This window comes from Opisthorchis viverrini (genome assembly GCF_000715545.1).
Source record: "Opisthorchis viverrini unplaced genomic scaffold opera_v5_402, whole genome shotgun sequence".
Classification (NCBI taxonomy): Eukaryota; Metazoa; Platyhelminthes; class Trematoda; order Opisthorchiida; family Opisthorchiidae; genus Opisthorchis; species Opisthorchis viverrini.
Genome location: NW_008752059.1, coordinates 32,805 through 52,891, shown reverse-complemented (window position 1 = coordinate 52,891; position 20,087 = coordinate 32,805). Strand labels below are relative to the sequence as shown.

Here is a 20,087-nt window from a genome sequence, read left to right as displayed (position 1 = left end):
AACAAGCGGTCATTGTGCCTTCCGGGCAATTTTTTTAAGTTATAAGGTTACGGGCTTACAACTGGCTTGGAGGTGACATTTTCGGTGATTGGTTTACTCCGACTTGTTTTCTAGTAAGCTTAAGAAACCGGTTTCGTCGACACTGAGATGCTTGAACAGTAATCTCGGGCTATCAAAACCATCCAAAACGTACCAAACTGGCCCAGTTTTTACACGGCTGCGTAAATGGATGGCATCATGCACTGAAAAAAATACCCAGATGTTCCAGTAAGGATTTTACTAATATTAACTGCTCGTTTCTAACACCATCTCGATGCCTATCTGTCATACCAGTCGGAAAAAACCTGCTAAATTTTAGACGAAATGCGGGGATGAGGTTCGAACGACGGACCTTCAGGTCAGTACGTTCGGCTCCCCTGGCGTCCAATGATCCGAGGCATTCGGACTGCAGGTCCTGAATACATCGATGACGTTTATCACTAAGATAAGACGTACAGGTTTACAAGCTACTCTTAATCGAGTCAATCCAGGATTCACTTGGTCGGCAGCAATCAACGGAATGGCTCTTTACATGAGAGTATTGGACCTGTCACTGCGTTTCGCTCTTCCGGTCACATCATTCTACCTAAAGAGCAAGTTGATAGATCAGATGANTTTACAGGAGGGTATTGGACCTGTCACTGCGTTTCGCTTTTCCGGTCACATCATTCTACCTAAAGAGCAAGTTGATAGATCAGATGATATTCAATGTGATAGAGTAATGTTGATGCTTATGAAACGCGCGAAGTTCGTTTGCCGCCCAGTTTGAAACCACGGCTATGATTCGTTTGCAAGACGTCCGCAAACGCGAAGTGTTTTTTGTCGTTGCTATCTCAGGCTTTTAACTAAAACATGTACCTTAGTAGCTGTGGGGCATTACATCAATATTCTGCATCTCGGATAACTTCTGTGGCAGTGTCTGCTTCAATGGTTCAGTCATTTCGCCACTGCCAAATTCTATTGGATCGTTTAGGACACCGGGGAGCGATGTTGGCGAGCAAATGCGAATAAACGGGACCCGGTGGTGAAAGACCACAGGAAGTCTATTCCCTAGTTACTGGGACCTGATTTCTCGAGAATTCCTGGAATTAAATGAGCATCCGTCCATCAAATCAGCCTCCTCAACGTGTATGGTGTTAAAACCGGGTCCAGTTTTTCGATCGATACCTCAGGCTTGTTGTTTTAACCTTTGATTCCTCGAGAATTCTAAATCACAAGTTTCGTGGTTTTCGAAATCGACGTGACTAGACAAGCTGACGAGTTTTCACACATTTTGAAGTACCTGACCGTATATAATATTGTCGACACGTAAACGCCTGTTCCTCAAGGACGAATGAAAAAATCAAAATACACTTTGACGTTTTGTCAGCTGGGGACTCGGTGCTTTGAAATTCGTGAACAGCTATCTAAGTCTTACCTGGTCCATCCAAGAAGGCCTGAATTGTTCCGTAAACAAGGACATAGTGATTAACAACCGGTTTAGTGCAAACTTAATCAAAAGAATTCCAAAAATTTGCATTTCGGGTAGGTACTAGAAAGGGACACTGTTCAAGGTCAACGAAAGAACAATGACGAAACAGTGCCCGTTTGACGGTTCTGAGGGGTCAGCTTCTTACCATAATTTCCAATGTATCTGTGGGATCCACAAAAATTTGAATAAATGTTTAATTAGTTGAATGCTTGATATCAAATGACCTTCAGTCAACAGAACCAGCAGGTTTTACCGGGACGCACATTTCTGTCCTCTGGTGTTTCGTTTTGCTGTCAATTCGTCAATTGCACTTCTCAATGGCTACTCAAGTAAGTACTCAGCCAATCGGCGATCACGTGATGTGGATTGTGGTTAAAGAGTACGGTGGCACGATATCCAGTTTAACTATCCAGATCTAGGCACACAGATAACCAGCCACTCGTCAACACTGGTCATCAGCCAGTGGCCTGGAAGTCACGGATTCGAATCGTCATGAAGTTTCAAGAAATGCGCACTGTTGATGATTCCTGGTAGGGATGAACCAGCCGCACAGCACTTCGGGGTTCAGCGACACACATCTGTTTCACCTACGGAACGCAATCTAGTTTGAAATTCGTACATCTTGTCATACACCCGAAAAATTGCCTCTACGCATGGAATTCATCTTTGTAGGTGCCAGCAGTCGCTATAAGTTGGTCTTCCTCGGCCATCCGTAACTTGATTCTGAACCAAAAAGTATGGTTGTCAGACCGGTAAGAAACAATCTATCAAGAGGACAATCCACTTGCCGTCTGAGGCTTCAGTTTTACGACAGAATCCTTTTCAAATCGTTGGCTTCGAAATGTGAGCGAAACTCAAGGCTCCCACTGGATTTCTACTCTCGTCTGTTGTCAAAGTGTATACTAACAGTTAAAGTGAAAGGGTTTAAGGTTGTCAAATGTGCCCTGCAGACCTGTTTTATCCCTTCGATTGTTTCGGAATACACTCAACGAACGAACGCTAGTGGGCACAGCTGTTTAATTCTGGTTGATATAATAAATAGGCTATAAGATATAAATGCTGTGCTCATAACAATGCCACACTAGATAGCACAAGAAATAATCGTATCACAAAGGTACATCGGATGTCAAAGTGGATGTCCATTCATCAAATTCATGGGGACCCGAAATGTCGCTACATTTAAGTCTATTGACAACAGACTATCCAACAGACCTAGTCGAAATGGCTTAGTTGAACAAGAGTGGTGTAGACATAGTGTTGGATGATTCCAGTAGTGGTAACTGGGTAGTTGGAATATGTTGTATGTCTTCACCTGCCCTGACGCTACTGGGTTATAGTTACAAGACAAGAAGACGACCTGAACGGACCGTGGATTAACGCAATTACAAACTTCTATATATGTGATTCACTTGTCACCGTATTTCATGGTCGATCCGCTGTCAACCGACCCCACACATCCACACCGGTTCTCGGGCAGTTGTTCCTTTGCCTCGGTTGATCACAGATGGCCCTCTGTGCGCTTGTGTACGAGGTGCCTTGGCCACGGAGTGCGTGCGAACTTTCTGTGTCCTTAGTTGACCTTTCTCCGGCATATGATGAAATCGGACGTGATTCAGACGGCCCCGTTTGACATGATTGTCCCGCTGCGCAGTAGGCTGATGCGCAGCCGTATTAAAATGCAAATTTCTATCCGCTTCGTCTCGTGTTTCTTTTGCCTTCTCGCACCGAAATCTTCCCATGTATTGGTTACCAGCTATCGGAAGCTAACTTGAAATAGGCATGCTTACAAGACCCTGTCTTCGGGTCTTACGGTTGAGTTGACCAATCAGATTGAAAAGTTCACCAATGACCGATTAAGAGCTGCATTCAAAATGTGCAAACATTCACAGCGCACCAATACGAATGGAAATATCAGCATCATAAAACTGCCCGTTTGCTTGAAATTCTTCTGGGAGGTCGGTTGCATCTCTTTCTTGCTTTCTATCGACAGCCGAAGACAAACTCTGGTGTGACCATTTACTGTGTACATGCATATACACACGGTTGGAAAAGATTCATAAATCGACCTACCATCTGCCCTTGAAACTGTTTAAATCAGAGGGAACACGTTCTGTGATTAAATGATTCGCATCCAACAAGAAACTTGATAAAATACGACTATTTGAAACCATCGTTTGAAGCACAGTCGATGCCATTTTCGCATTCACCCATTAGAACCATATCACTAAGAGTAAAAAAAGAAGCTGTCGCACACCACTTCCATGAGAACTGAGAGGCCATGTGGTGAAACAAATGTGGTACACGAAAAGGATGGACTTTTTTGCTGTTGACGAATTCCACATTTGACGACACTGGGATGTTCGCTGCAAATTTCTTTGTGTTCACATCCAGATGTGTGCTTTTTCTACCAGGTGTGTACGGTGTAGAATTAATGAGGTTACTTTTTATAGCCGTCGCCCCCCTGTACTAAGTGGAAGAGACAATGGCATAGCTTGGGTTTTGTGGAATCTAAGTGCCCTTCGTGGAATAATTACGCAGAATGATTCACAAATTCGCCGGTAGTGAGAACAGGGTCACAGAGAAAACAGATTCATTTTTATCAGCGTTTAAAACAGACCATAGAAGAAACGATTGGGATGCAGCAAAACTGTTCATAAGACCAGTATGACGTGATCTATGGATCCGTAGGCAGCAATGATAAATGGACTAACATGGCATTGCACTTCGAGCACAGATTCAAGGCATGTTAGCAGTTTACCAACATCGGTTAGCGACATTATAATGGTGGGATTGATGATCTGTCAGACGATTTAGGAGTGCGGGAAACTGAGCCCGGAAGACCGAACCCTTCATGGCGAGAGAAGACGGAAACAAGCCAGCCAAAACAAGTTAACTGCAGGCAGCACATCTAAGGCTATAGGGAATGCATTAAACGAACAAGCTCAGCGACAGATCCTGGAAACGCTGGGGAAAAACTGTCCGATTGAACGGTAAATTAAGCGAACGCAAAACTGGTGAATAAAATCCATAGTTTGTCGTAACCTGACGTTTTATAAGTGATGCTAGGCACGGGTATAGGCTTAGCGTACCCATGACTCGACATTTTGCGTCGCTTGACAATAATTCATATAGGACGATGCTACTCACGCGGCATGAGTAGTGAGACAATTTTGCTGAGACATCCGCAACGTAGTCAAGCCCAATACAGCAGAGTAATTAAACTAGCATATGAGAAAGTTGTTAGCTCTAGCGATTTGATGTTCTTAAAAAGCAGTAATCATGTAAGTGCCTCAGTGCCAACTCCATGTGCATAAAATGTATCCAACTGTACTTTAATAGACGATGACGTCGCCATAAGAGCAGCGTGTTTATGATCACGTGCTGTAGCTATCAACAGGCACTCACGTATAAAATACATCCTAAAATTTGAAAAGCCAAGCGTTGCGGCCGCTGTGATATTATAGAAGCATTCAGTTGTAGGCCATGCTGGCTGGTTTGTGAACCGTTCCCTCGACGAGCTACGCCTTCGACAGTCGTACCAGACCAAACGGGCCCGTACAACATACCTAGGCGCCACAGTCGAACAGGTCTTAATGACGTATCCGGATCGACCTACCACGGTCAAGTTGAGGGCTATTAGCGAAATGTAGTTGAGGTGGTGCAAGTCGTAAGATGTTGTAGCATGAACTAAATAAAGGTTATAGAAGTGGCAGGCGTTGATGGGGCGATGTTCACCCAACCGGTGTGCGGCAGCCAGTAAAGAGGATTTGCCACAAGGCTCGAGATTTATTAAAAGCCCTCAATTTCTCAACTCTTACAACTTGGTAATCTACGCCTGCCAACAAGCGGTTTACTTGATGCCCAAGAGTGCCCCTAGAAAGATTTCTTGGACCGGATGAGCAGAGCTACGAAAAGGTCCCAAGTTGATATGGAAACATCATAAACGAAAGATTCAGCTGGATTCCAGGTGAGTCTCTCGCAAAGCCAAATTAGTTTGCAAATGAGTGTATTTCGCTGATTTCATGCGATTTGGTTTCAAGTAAAGCATAAGGTTAAAGGGGACTCAGGGACTGCGCCTATCTGATGAGCCCGAAGAAGAAAGGAACCGACCGTGGCCTGTCAACCAATTTTCAGCAAACTTATGAGTAGTGCATTACGAATACACATGTATCGCGATATCTCGCACCAAATGAAACACGAGGCGGCCTGGCGCAATACATTCAGTTGCCTGTAAACATCACAAACGAGAGATTCAGTTGGGTTCTGGGTAAGTCTCTCGCAAAACTAAATTAGTTGCAATGAGTGTATTTCGCCAAGTTGATGTCAGTTTGTGATTACCATGGCGATCCACACTAGCCAGTGGGAAATTCTCTTCAGCACTCAGCCATAATTTAGTCTGCCAGTTGAGAGATATCCCGCCTCCGTCCTACGTGAAACATGTTCCCTTGTTTCAAAACCTTTTTCAGTTGACTGAAAACATCTGGATTTTACCACACGTAAGCGTGAAACCGGCACTACCGGAGGAGTCGCAAGTAGTAAATTTTCATTCGTTATGCCGCTAACATACACCGACCATCAATCTTATCGTCATCTCGCTTAATCATCCGCGAATCGTCAATTTGAGGTGACTGCTCAACTCGCTGTTGGCCTCAGGCTAGGTTGCCCAACCGCAGAGGAAGTGCCTCGATTTGGACGGCTTTGGAATCGCGGTTCTATCTGGTTTCGCCATAGTTCAAAAGATCCCGTTCGACAAAAGAAAAGTCTTAGGGTACTTTCCTTGGACTGGCATAATGATTGGACAAGCAACAAACTTGCTAACCGTTCCCGTCAATTCATCCACTCGAGAAGAATGTGGCCTTGTTGTCTTTGAATCATGGAAGATATAAAAAACCACAAAAAAGCCGGTCGCGTCACTTCAAACATAATCGATATTTAGTTGCGTTCGTCAAAAAAAAGACTGCAGACAGCAGACAAAATGTTACGCAAGCGCGTTAGAGTTATTGGCCAAAAACAGGCTAGGTCATATGCGTTTACTTTCACAATATGTTCCGATCTTCGTATCATGATGATTTCTCCAAAAGAGTTGAGGTGTGCAGTTGCAGTGACTGATACAGTCAAACTGAGGGTGAGTTTCTTGAAGTTTCATTTTTCATGACCGACAGAACCGATTTTGGAATAAGACTCGGGTAAGACAAATTCGTGCATTCTGTTGTCTTTTCGAGACCAAATCCCCTGTTGGTACTCTGGCAAAACACTAACAGGGTACTGGAAAAACTCTCCAAATGAGACAAAGTTTCCCACTGAATAAAGTTTGAATAGAAAAACGTTGATCCTGAGTTCATTGAGTGACGCTCAGGAGTTACACACAGTTGCACACAGCTAATAGAACAACGTCCAGTAAGGCCAATATGATCCGGACAGTTTGCAGATATATGAAGCAGTGAGTCCGAGACACACGAAATATCGCTCACCCACCCTGATTTGTACAGCGACTGGCATGATTCAGTCGGTGACGCCAGCTGAAAATGGCTGTAGAGTGTGGCAATATATCTGTTTACAATTTGTTCACTCTTGGTTACAGCTGGAGTCGAAAATTGGGTCGATGACTAACTTTAATGTTTAGGCCGCCATAGTAGACATTGTGTAAGGAAACACACCGCAGAGTTTTGAATGACAGAAGTGGACAGCCAAGAAAATCGGAACAAGTTACCTAGTACGTGAAAAATTGCTTGAGGGGAAGCCAGATGTCTGTACTTGTGGACGAATTTTGAGCCTACATCGAGAGCATACTTGTTTTTCAAGGAGGTCGACCCTGAAGAAAATTCCTTCTAGAACAGTACTGTCACGCCTATGCCAGATACTTCCCATCGGATTCCGTATCATCGCTGAGGCTGAGGGTAGCTGGAAAAGCCCGTTTGACCTTTGTGCATGTGTCTGGTATCCGTGTGCGAAAAATCTGATCTTCGTATACTCGTTCAAACCTCGAATATCATGGACACAAGCACTCACATGTACTTTGATCCGGCCTATGACGAAACCCGAACAGTTGGATCAATTAGCAACATCTTGATCGGCCGTCCTCACCTGTTCTGACCGCGAGAACCTCTCTTAGTCTAGCTCGCTTACGAACTGTAATTGAAGCCAGGTTCACAGATACGTGGCAGATATGTGACAACAAAAAGCATAAAACTCTTCAAAGACAGAGTTTTTGTCGCTTGTGTACAGGAAAGGCGGAGAACAACTTGCTGTCATTTATGGTAGCAGATGCATCCTGGGCGATGCGTGACCTTAGAATACCAAAACAGAGACAAGACTCCGACGGTTCCATCAAGAAAAGACTGAAACATCCAGACCGGTTTTTTATTCCGAGATAGTCTGCATTTTTGTTGTAGCGTCAAATCAAGGCAACGGTAAACGAACGATAAGGCAATCTGAAATAAATATGTTTACTCTGCTTCTCAGGTGGCCGAATTTGAGCTCAACTCACGTGATCTTTTACGCGATAAAATGGCTTCTTCAGAACAGCTATGACCCAGGGGCTAAAATCTTGATTTTGATGTGGGGCGAGATGGCCCAAGTGGTTTGAGCGCGAATTTACTGACCGGAAGGTTCGTGGTTCGAACCCGACCTCTACCTCCTGACTTGTCCTGTTTAGACTTGAGCAAACTGGCAGTATCCAAGCGCTCGTGAAGTTAGACACCGAAGGGGTGCTAAGGCTGAACGACGATGCTTCCGATGTTACCTATTAATTTTGATTTAAGAAGCTATCATCAAGGCACAGGTGTGGAGTGTGTACAAGAGTACACCAACAGTTAGAATTCAGTACACGAAGAAAGCGAATTTCGCCACCGAAAACCATTTCACTACTAATTCCCAACATAAATGTACAAACGTAAGAACTTTTCCTTTCTCGATGAATGACTTTTGAAGAGAAATACTGTATGCCTTGTTTGGTGCTCCTCTCACGTTCAGCAGAGAAACAAGTTGGGATCTTTGATTCCAAATAATCGCTACATTTTATATGAGCGTGCAACTAAGTGCGTTCAATCGTTCCAGAGGTAAAATATGAAAGATCAGTTGTTGAAGAATCCCACTGTTGGGTAGAGAGTAAAGATGCTACCCTCTGACAGTTGTCTCTGATGGTCTGATCGTGAGTCATTTTCACAGAGAGTTTTAGTCCACGCCTGCCGAAGCACCGTCTACCGAGATGAGTGTTGTTCTCCGTGCCTCCTTCAGGATGGCGCAAACCGCGAGGTCAACAACGCATGCCTTGGCAGAAGGGCGTAAAATTGATCACTAAAAGTTCGGGTGTTGTTAGTGTTGTACGCCTTTCAAGATGGGGTCCTCGCGATCCTGCCTGTGCTTGGTTATAGACGTTGCAAGAAATAACGACTAATCGCCATCAGTGGCTGTTAGTTTCTTTCCAGATTGTCTGATTGAGCGATTGGAGGTGTATGCACCTCAGAATGCTTGACAAAGGCCAGCACTAGGTCCCCCTTCACCCACTCTGTTTCTCTTCTTTCCACCCTAGGGCTTTTAATATAATTATGTATATGTATATATCTAGACGAGCCTTATGGTTGTACGGCAGTGAGCCATAAGTGTCAACACTGACGTTGCTATCTTTCATGATGGTAATGATGATGATGATGGCGGTGGTGACGATAATGACGAGTCCACAAAGGTTGATGAAGACTGATCCCCCCTTAGAGGTGCCTCCTTCACGGAACAGTTTCGCGTCTGGACGTCTTATTTAATTTCACTCGGATGAAACCCTGCATTAATGTGGTTGAAAATATTCCCCCAGATGTTCTGATGCCGGAAGAATATTCGTTGCGTTTATTGCTTCATTAGTCAGCTTCTCTACAAAAACGCTTCCACCGGAAAATCCTGAGAATTATCAACTGGAATTGGGCTCACAAAAGATCCTTAAATGACGACTGTTAACAAGACTACCAGGGTTTTTGACATTGTGTGCTTTCTTCGTAGAATTACATTGAACGAGTGCATTCAATCACAGTAACTTCCAGGTGTGTAGATCCAACGTGCAACACGACACATGCCATCTTGACCGCGTAGGGATCGGCCACGTGACGCTCAGTCCAAAATGATCACTCATTTGTCCCGTACCAATGTATTAAAGTCCTCTACGTAGATCTGTAGTTTTTCCACAAGATTCAATCGTACAAGAGTGTTTGAGTGACCACGCCTAGGTAGTCACATTGTGTTCAGTACTCTGTCTTATGGCAGTATGATAAATAAGACTGATTTCGTTTTATGAGAAGCCGTACAGTCTGACTCCGATTGATGTGAAAGAGACAAGTTTTGAAGCAACTTTGTCAGCACATTCGGCATGGTCATGGTGGCCAGACGATCTTATGTTGTGGAAACTGTAGCCAACCGGAGAGTGTGGTGCACACTTTGCAGTCCTGTTGGATCATGCATGACGCCAGATGTGCTCGCCAAAATCGGCTTGCAAGAGAACTCGTAAAACGTCTTTGTCGACTGGGATATACCGTCTTCAAGGAGTTGAGAGCACGTACTTCGACGTCCTTCATCAAACCTCACCTAATCGCTGTTCAGGAGCGCCGAGCAACTGTTATAAACGTAAGCATAGTCTCGGATGGGTGGAGAGGGACTATGTGGAATGAGAAGAAGCAGAAGTATGGTGCTAATGATGGTTCCCTCGCCATGATCTCAGCCCTACGTGAAGTCGGTTGTGATGTCGAATTTTGGTCCACCAACCGATGATCATTTCTTATTGAGGGATCTGCTTTCCTCAATCCGCCAAGGCTGTTATTGTACTGGGACTTCCTAAGGTCACAGACAGTGACTTGTGTCTGCTCGCCATTGTGGGCTTTCTGTGCACTTATGACACTTTTATGCGTGGCACATGGCGTCTAGTGTACACTTTTGCCATTTAATCTCAAACCACACTCAGTATGACGGACACTTTGTGCCTGACGTGTGAGTCTTGATTGGTGAAGTGTAGCGAGCCTTTTCTCTTAAAATTATTCTTCTAGTACAAAATACCTCCTGGCAAATTGTCCAATATATACCTTTAAATTTTTAGCAAAGATGTACATTATACGTAAACTACAACCGTCATGAAAATGCAATTATTTGTGTTACAATGTGAGTGCTACCATCCACATACATTTGAATGTTTCCAAACGCTGACGAATTCACTCACCAACACTTGATTGCACCAGAATAAACAACGCCACTGATGTCAGATACGGGATGTTCATTCTCGGATTACCGTTACGAAACTTTGGGCTGTCAATAGACGCGGTTGTACAGTGTAGCATCTTCATAAACGCTATATAACTGCTGGTGCACCAGACAAGCCGCGATCGTCGACGAACGTGATTGGTGCAATGACCCTATCGGTCGACGGCGATGATTGGCCAGGGCCTCACGCGCCTGTTACGTACAACCAGATGGAACAATGGAGCTTTAGAAGTCGCACTTGGAAGAAACTGACAGACATCGCTCTGATTTGGCCTACTGTCAAACGGAGACCTGAAGAGCCAATTGACTGATGCATTACTAAAGTTGGACTGCGAGAAGAACGTCAGTGACGTATTAATGCAAGTACTTTCTTCACTCGTTAAACTTTCGCAAACGAATTCATCCGCATAGATTTTGTGGCCTTCAGCCCTCCATACAATCCGGTGCCCCACCAATGAACGATTCCCATAAGTGATTACAGGCCTAAGTATGGACGGACAAATATATGTAGCAGATGACACTAGATCGGAATACAAAGGACGGTTAACGATTAGCAGTGACGTTTGAGGCGACAAACGGATCTGCAGTTTTGCAACGAGCGTAAACAGAGACTCGACATAAGGCCTATCTCAAACGCGACCAAATTATTCTGAGTTATAAAACACTCTGGATTGGTCCCATCAAAAGCGGCTTGATGGAAGCATAAATCAATTTGTAGCATGTAAAGCCGAATACCGTAAACGTGTTTTTGGCAACGAGTTCGACAACAGTTGACCAAGAAATATCAAAACAAGGATGCAAAACATTAAGTTGCTGTAATGTAAGGTTATGTGACCAGATGAAAGGTGATCATGCTGCGGAAATAAATAGGACACGGTTCGACTGATGGTGAGCGCAGTGGTGGTCAAGGCCTGGTCGCTTCAAGCCCAAAGTGAGTCGGTGCAATGAGCAGCACCAAGTTGATCAATCAAGTCTTGATGACACAAAAAGCCCCAGCATTTCGGAAAACACATAGTTACACTCTAAAGACGGCCCCTGAAACTGTGGAACACGGAGTGCAGGATAATCTTCGATAGGCAGACAAGCAATTAAGCAGAACAATTTACTTGGAAGTCATTTGCCAAGCTCGCCGAGCAGACCAATAGTCACCTGATCAACAGCCAATAATCTCACCCGAGCTATCAGTATTTCAACCTATTACTAAGCAGGCCTGATTTGAATGGGGACTTCTTATCTTGCAACCCAACCGTAACAGCTTTTCAGGTCACCAGATGTCAAAAAGACCTACGAAAGACGCAAATGGTCAAGAATGATAACCCAGCGAGTAGAATAATCATCGAGCGTCTGTGTAGCTTTACAATAAGGCCTAGAACATTCGTCCATAGTAGACACTGCCCGGTTTCACCAGCATGAATACAAAAAACGGGGGATTTCTTAGGGCATCGTGGCTCGTAATACTTAAGGTCGGAATATGGTCAGACCAACAGCAGTGAACCCTCCAGCCCACTCCAATGACCAAAGTCAACGTAGTTGACTCATTTAGTGAATTCGTCCGAACTAAAAATAGACTGCTGTGGAAATAGCCTAACGGAGTTAGTGAACTGAATTGTGGGTGTAAAATGGACCGTGAATGACATAGGGAGTCCAAGAGTTTCACTGGACTTGATGCATGACAGTGAATACCACTGCTTTCATTTCAAATCACATCGGGGATTGTTCAAAATTTGCAAACCACGCGCTGCCGGTTCCAATCTGCCCACTGAAATAATTCACGTAGTAAACTCAAAACAGTTCATCTCATAGACATTTTGCTGAAATACATCGGTCTGGCTTAGAAAGCAAGAAACAGTGTCGTTTCAAGGAACGGCATCTTATATTTTGATTGAATGTTTCGCGCCGTCTCTAACTCCTCTAGAAGAATACGGATGATGGTAATTTTGGCTGAGTTCTTTACATTTCCTGTTAAAAACTGGGCCAAACTGGTTCACGTACCTCATCCCCTTCAAAACGCTGAATTCAATGATCAAAAGGAGAGCACGGAAGCATGCACTGGAAATTTCCTGCTAGAAACTCCTGCACACAAGTTGTTTAGTAAAACGTAAAAACCCAATCTTCTCACTACAGATATTGACCGGATGAAATCTGTCATCCGTGATTAGAGAGACTGGATCAGTGACACGGCCTTGTGGCCTGAATGAGTCCACAAGGCTTTGTTTGGCACAGCAGGTTGCCGTATTCACCAAGTGACCGACTAACTTTTCAATACGATTCACCTATTGATAAATAACAAAACCGTTGGTTTGACCTTCTTGCCTTTCCAGGGTTGCCACACCTGTTATTGGACCCATACAATGCTACCCTCGGGTAGCATAGCAGGTACACACCCAAAAGGTGCTACAGCTGAATGATGACAACGGATCTGGGTGTTACGAATAGGAACCGTTGGGAAGTTAATGTCGAAAGGACCAAAATGGAGAAGGCAGACAGAAAAGGCGAGCAATCTTCTCTTGAGTTGCTATGGGGATGGTTGTGCATTCGTCTACGATGGAAGTGTGAAAGGAGCACGTCGTTGGCGAAATACACTCATCTGCAGACCAATCTGGTCTTCGCGGAAGACTCACCTGGAACCCAGCTGAATCTCTCGTTTGTGATTTTCCAGGCAACTGAACATGTTGCACCAGGCCACCTCATGTTTCAGTTGGTACGATATTCGAGATACCTGTATAGACGTAATACACTATTCGTAAGGTAGCTGAAAACTCCTCGACGTTGTTTCTTCCAGGCGACCGAAAATTCCCTATTCATAGAACCAGTAACGTTGTACCCCACCGGAGTACAGGCGAGGAAACCTCAACCAAAAACCCGAACACAGCCATCGCGTGTTGGCTGATAACGCAACTGGCGTCTGATGCAGTGGTACCGAACAACCCTTAGAAACGGCGCTAGTAAGAAACGGTTGGCGAGCTCACAAATAGTAGGAATCAGACGGTGATACTTTAAACACTGAACCCTATGGATATGTAATCCCTTCCCCCGGGAGGTCTCCCAAGAAAACCCCAGTACATGTTGCCTGGTGGGTCAGACTTTCGAGTAAGAGGCTAGGAGTAGGGCTCCGGAAGAAAATTATGCCATCTTCCAGAGCCCTCCAACAGAATTCAGTTTGAACCCCGGTCAATCAAAGCTTCCAATAATATAGTGTGCATTTGAGCAATTCAAATTCTTAGTAAGGACTGGAGTACGTTTTGGTCATTGGAAGTGGTCACCCGCGTGTACCGCTGGAGCGATCATCAGCGGTCGACTTTGATCAGACAACTGGACTTTTCAATGGAACCGGTTTGGTGTTTTGGCCTTGGCCCCAAAACACCTTAAAGAATTGTCACGAGATCTTGAGACTTCATAAGCAAGCAAACAAGGAGGGGTCCTGCCATCCATTATCCAAAAGCACACACGGCCTACAACCGCCAACGTACACCTTAGGTACTCCAGTTCGAGCGACAACCACTGTGAACTGCTTGTCAAACCTTGGGTCTAGAAACAAGAAGTCACACTTGGGGAACTTCGCCATGGGGATCTCATTTCATACGTCAGATACTTACAGGAGAGAAATTGGCTACCCCAAATAGATTTGAGGTCAGCAGCAGTTCACCGCAGGCTATCCCTAAAACAAGCATAAACCATTTCTAAAGCACCCGAAAGATGAACTACATACAGATGCTAGTAAACTTCGCCTTTTGATTATTGATGTACACGATGTGCAATACAGAAGAATCCATCAAGAAACACGGCTGGGAGACACCGCATTTGTTATGTACGACTGCTGTTCCCGCTCCAGTCCATAGTGCCGGAATGTTCGCTCAGAGACATTGAGTATGCAGGTGATATCGCTCTTCGTAGTTCGGATTCTTCAAAATTCAAACCATTTCAAACAGCTTAAGTTCAGCTGGCAAACGGTTTGGTGCGCACTTCACACCTGTAAAGTGGAAAAAGCTGCTACAAGACTGGAAGGGTCAAACCCAAAACTCATGCTTGTAGATTAGCCGATCGAAGTGGCAGATAAGTGTGTTCCCCCGGGCAGTTCCAGTGGACTAGCTGGAGACGAGACGAATTCTTTAATCAGGAAGTTCAGGGCAGCTTTTGCCAACCTCCGACACTTATGACGCCAACGTGACCTATGTGTGATAATCAAGGGCAAAATTTACAGCGATCCTTACTATTTTATGGATCAGAAACGTGGTCTCTACGTGCAGAAAACGACCGTTGGTCGGGTCAGATCGACGTCAGACTAGCGACGTTGGTTGTAAGAAAAAAGAACTAAGCGGCGATGGGTTATACTGGTCAGGAAATATTCTGCAAGTTAGAGAGGAGCAGCTGCACCCCAGAGCTCTTTTCGCCCAGCCCTGCGCTGAGTCGAAGCCACCGAGAGGTAAACAGTGTATGAGCTGGCAACGAAGTATGAAGACGCTAACCAGTAAACTGTCAGGCTAACCACTGCCGTCTCCGTGGATGGGGTATCAGCTCACCAACAGTTAATGATACTGGCGGACATGGCTCAATCACGCAGTCAGTGGCCGTCGTGCATCAAACCTATCGCTTCTAATTCGTAGCTTTCCAGTTTTTCAAACTAACTGGTTATGCCGTCGCCTTTAATGATTACTACATCTACTATGCTTTCCCATTTACCAAAGAATGTAGCAGCTCAAACCAACGTATCCTTGGTGAATTGATTATAGTCGATAAACTGAACTGAATACTGGGGTTGTATGTCGGCGGGGCAACCATTATGAACCATAACGCGCCGAACGAATGAGCTTTTAGAGGTATCCGGGTGAAGAGATCATCTGCCATAACCCACAACGATAACCTATGCGCATGGAATCCGACCAGATTTCGAATTCGACCTGAACAAACTCAACCCTAGGGTAGAGAAACAACTTCAGATGTATATATTTGTAATGAACTACTGATAAGGTTGCTGAAAGTCCGTCGACAGCCCACGACCGGTTTCGCCCTTTTTGGGGCCCATCAGGTAGGTGCAGTCCCCGGGTTTCCGTCAACCTTAAGTTCTGCTTGAAACCAAACTGCACGAAATTAGCGAATATACACTCATTTGCAAACTGATTTGATTTTTAGAGAGACTCACCCGGAACCCAGTTGAATCTCTCGTTTTGTGATGTTCTCAGGCAATTGAATGGCGAAACCGGTCGTGGGCTGTCGACGGATTTTCAGCAACCTTATGAGTAGTACATTACGAACATATACATGTATCGCGATATCTCGAATATCGTAGCGAGTGAAACATGAGGTGGCCTGGTTCCTGCAAACATCACAAACGAGTGTATCAGCTGGGTTCCAGGTGAGCCTCTCGCAAAAAAACAAATTAGTTTGCAAATGAGTGAATACGGCAGTGAGTACAGCAGTGAAGCATCAGTGGCAACACTGATGTTGCTGCCTTTGATTGTGACGATGATGAACTTGAGATGCACTTTTGCATTTGACATTCGGTTGTTTTTCCCACATACCAGAGTCTAAAGAAACGACTGTACTGTGGAAAACTGTCTTCATACGCAAAGCAACATGGAACAACAATAGTATGTACAGTTTATAGGGAGTGAGAGAGAGGGCTGATGGGGTACAATTTCACATCTGATTGTACGGTCCAGCTGCTAACAGAAGATACGGATGAACATACTGCAATCCGAGCACTGAAGTTCGACGGGTAAAGAATGCCTCTCGTAGACATTTGTCGGAAACGGAAGCACCGGCTACTGACGAATAATAGCTGACGAAGTTCGGATTGACCTGACCTTGCGAACTTTGACCACGGCTGATTTGCTGCTTGGTAGCTCTATGCATCGCTATCAGTCCGGACTGTGGCCGTTCGGACAACTCGGTAGTCGTGGATGAGGAGGCTCCGACCCGTTGTTGACGTCCACTACTCGTATCCCAGATGCGAACCGCTCCATCCAGTCCACCGGCAGCCAAGCGACCCGAGCCGTCCGGGTTATAGGCAAGCGTTACTACAGGCCCAGTAAGCCATTGGCTAGAATCCGCTGAGGCAGTGGACGCGTCTTCGTTGCGCGGCTGTTCTGCAGAATGCCCGCCCAGTTGCCCAACCTGATGACCGGTACCCAAATCCCAGATACACACAGAGCCGCACCAACCACCACTGGCCAGATAGCGACCGCAAGGAGAAAAGGCTAAGGCTTGAACGGAACCCTGCAGGTTTGGACAGAGAGGCAGGGGAAGAGAGCGACAAAGGGTACTGTGATTAGTTCTGACTGCGTGATTACCAAGGATGTAAATTATGGGAACAACACTCTGGGCTTGCTCTCCGCTTCACTATGAACACTGGTGTGAATACTGAATCGACCAAACACTCCTTTGGCTTGTGAAACAACTGCATCCCGATAATAAAAAATAATCGTTCAGCTGTAGCACCATTTCAGTGCCTAGCTGCCATGCCACACGAAGGAGGCACGAGGGCTGGGATACTGCCAGGTCGCTTAAGCCTAGACAGAGGAAGTCGAGAGGCAGAGGTCGCGTTCGAACCACGGACCTCCCGGTCAGTAAATTCGCATACCGATCCGCCTGGCCTAAGCTCACTGATGTCATAAGTAACAGAGTTCGCAACGAAACCAGGAGTAATGAATCACTCGTAACTGTGCGGCCAATTTTGATCGCGTATTATTGAGACAGCGGACAGAATGTTGTGTTAGGCTAGTTCCACAAAAGCAATGTCATTCGTCTGTGGTCCAGTCGTACACTGAGCATTGTGTGACATCCACGTGGTTAATCCGTCTACACTACTGTATGACGTTTTAGTAGTCATCTACGCATGCATTTTGTCACCACCACTGGACTTGCTATAAGGGTTGTTGCGTTGTACTGCATGTGTTCGGAAATACATCCTACACTACCATATCCAAGCCTACTACGCAAGCCCCAACGATGAACCTAGCCACACTGACGTTAAAGGTTACTCAGTGAATATAGACCCACTAACGGATCATACGATTTTTTCAAGACCCAACTAAAAAGCGACATGTTCGAATTTCCCTGGATCTGTTTCGCAGTAGCATTCTAGTAGAGGTCACCAGTATGTGCTTCCCGTGGAGCTCGGGCCACGGTTGCACATCCACTTGATGAGTCCTCGTATACAATGACAGCATCAGACCTATCGTTCGAAAAGAAGTGATTTTTTGAAACGGTTCCCATGCTAAGGCTCACTGACAGTTTTGTCACACTACATGTGGCATTCTGAGAGAAATTCGAACCCGAAAAAGAAAAATATACCTTTCACACGCGCGGCAAGATATATAAATGCCAGTAGTATACATATTACACCAGTAGTATATAGTAGTATGTGGCACGACCGAACGGTTGCACACCCAAGTGTTTCGCTTTCCCACAATGTGCCCGAAAAACCACTTTTGAAAGGGTTACAAGCAAAAACGTTACATTCCTGATTGAATAACTAACCTACCAACTACATATTTCACCACGTTACTCAAGTTACGTTATGATTTCTTCAGTCTCTAAAGTGAGAAAAAATATCCCGTTTCACTTTCCTCTAGCTGGAAAATCTGTCAGACCTGCTTGTCTCGAATATATGCCGTCGGGTGTGATCCACTGGGTTAGGAAACTGTTCATCTGTCGCAATGGAACTATAAAATTTATAGTATTCCACAATGCGATTTGAGGGCAGCCGGGTGGATGGGATCCACAATCCTCTCATGTTTGGTCATCTAACCACTAAAATTCGGGTGTCTTTTGGATTGATTTCGAAAGGGTTGTGCACCAAGATGGGTTGATCCCGAACGCATTTCCCCACAGAAGTCTCAAGGCTGAGGCATATCCGGAAATTCACGTACAAACTGCACACTGTTGACTCCCACAAAAATACATCCCGGTAAATACGACGCATCAAAGCCTGGGGAAATCCGATTTCGAAGACAAAGGTTGAACGATTGGAAACGTCGTGCAGAGGTGAAGACAAAGGTTGAACGCTTGGAAACGTCGTGCAGAGGTGATCTACACAAACCACTCCAAAAGGTAACGACAATCTGACGAGTCAGGTCACCAGCACCACACGCGTTTGAGGCCGAGGTTAGACTGACCAACAACGCTCCTCCTGATCTTCTGCTACTGCTCATTGCTCTAGTAGTTAAACGAGTACAGTAATTTCGACCAAAACTTGGTGAGTGTCGGTTTTCAACGGTGTTCAGAACCGGGGGCACCGGTGTGGTGCAATGAGAAGAACAAAAACTTTGGGGTCCGTCAAAATAGATATGAACGGAAGTCGAAACGGAATTCGAACCACTTTTCGATAATTCTAAACCACGTCATTTCAAATGCATGAGTTCAGCAAAATGCATCCGGAATGTTCACCTCGAACCTTACGTCAAATTTCAGGGGGGGGTCGACTATCCAAAAAAAGACTACCATATCATGTGCGGTGGAATCATCACAATCATCAGAGGCAGCGGCATCAGTGTTCACAATAATGCTTCATTGCAGTACAACCACAAAGTTTGTCCAATTGTTTTCGGAAAAGTTTAGTTACAATCGGTAGATTCATAGCTGGGCAACGTTTTGATTTCACACAAGAGTCTCGCTGGGCCAAGTGACTAGGCGGAAGGAGAAGCAATCTGCGAAGTAAAGCTAAATCTGTGTTAAGTATCGGTCAAGGGATTGTGTGATCAAGTGGGTCACCAATTAGTAGGCTTCAGAGTAGAAAGAAGAGAAAGAGAGTGTTTGTTGGTCTGTGTCAAGCACTGAGAGGTGCATACACCTCAAAGCATTGGATCAGACTGTCTAGGAAGAAACTGACAGCACGAACACAGCCGGAAGCGACCAGCTACCCTTTCTTCCAATGTCTCCAGCCAAACACAGACGGGGTCACGGAGACCCCATCCTGGAAGACGTACAACATCAACAACATCCAAATTCTTCGTGATCTATTTCACACCCTCCTGCCAATTCACGGGTTGTCCACCTCGCGGTTTGCGCAATACTGAAGGAAGCACGGAAAAAACACTCGTCTAGGTAGATGGTGTTTCGGCATGCGTAGCACATGACCCAGCCATCGTAGTCGGTGGTGCTGGATGTTTTACCCGACTGAAGTACCTGCCGCATAACCGAAAACCCGTTTTCTAAACACGCCGCCACTAACACGCTGGCGCCATCCTACTTCAGCCACGCCTTCTGAGACATCGGTGGCCAAGGACCTAAAGACGCCTCACATCATCTGTTTGCACAGACCATGTCTCGCACCCATACAACAATACAGCCCTTACTGTAGCCTGGTACACACGACCCTTAAAATCCAGTGAGATGCCTCTTT

The 20,087-nt window shown here is 45.3% G+C and overlaps 3 protein-coding genes across 3 annotated transcripts in view; 1 reads left to right on the top strand and 2 right to left on the bottom strand.

The window, feature by feature from the left end:
* Window positions 1-10,089: 10,089 nt before the first annotated feature.
* On the bottom strand, window positions 10,090-14,415 carry T265_10743 (hypothetical protein; the record flags this gene model as incomplete). The annotated part of the gene is made up of 4 exons (XM_009177206.1): window positions 10,090-10,410; window positions 10,948-11,035; window positions 13,366-13,463; window positions 14,341-14,415. The coding sequence occupies 4 exons, from the start codon at window positions 14,413-14,415 to the stop codon at window positions 10,090-10,092; spliced, it is 582 nt and encodes a 193-aa protein (XP_009175470.1).
* Window positions 10,404-15,229, top strand: T265_10742 (hypothetical protein; the record flags this gene model as incomplete). Its single annotated transcript, XM_009177205.1, has 2 exons — window positions 10,404-10,477; window positions 14,971-15,229. The coding sequence occupies 2 exons, from the start codon at window positions 10,404-10,406 to the stop codon at window positions 15,227-15,229; spliced, it is 333 nt and encodes a 110-aa protein (XP_009175469.1).
* Window positions 15,230-16,290: 1,061 nt separating this feature from the next.
* T265_10741 (hypothetical protein) overlaps window positions 16,291-20,087 on the bottom strand; it is a gene marked incomplete at both ends in the record, with an annotated part of 21,210 nt that continues 17,413 nt past the window's right edge. The window contains one exon of the mRNA XM_009177204.1: window positions 16,291-16,960. Coding sequence (XP_009175468.1) covers window positions 16,382-16,960 — 579 coding nt within the window. The remainder of the gene's footprint in view (window positions 16,961-20,087) is intronic.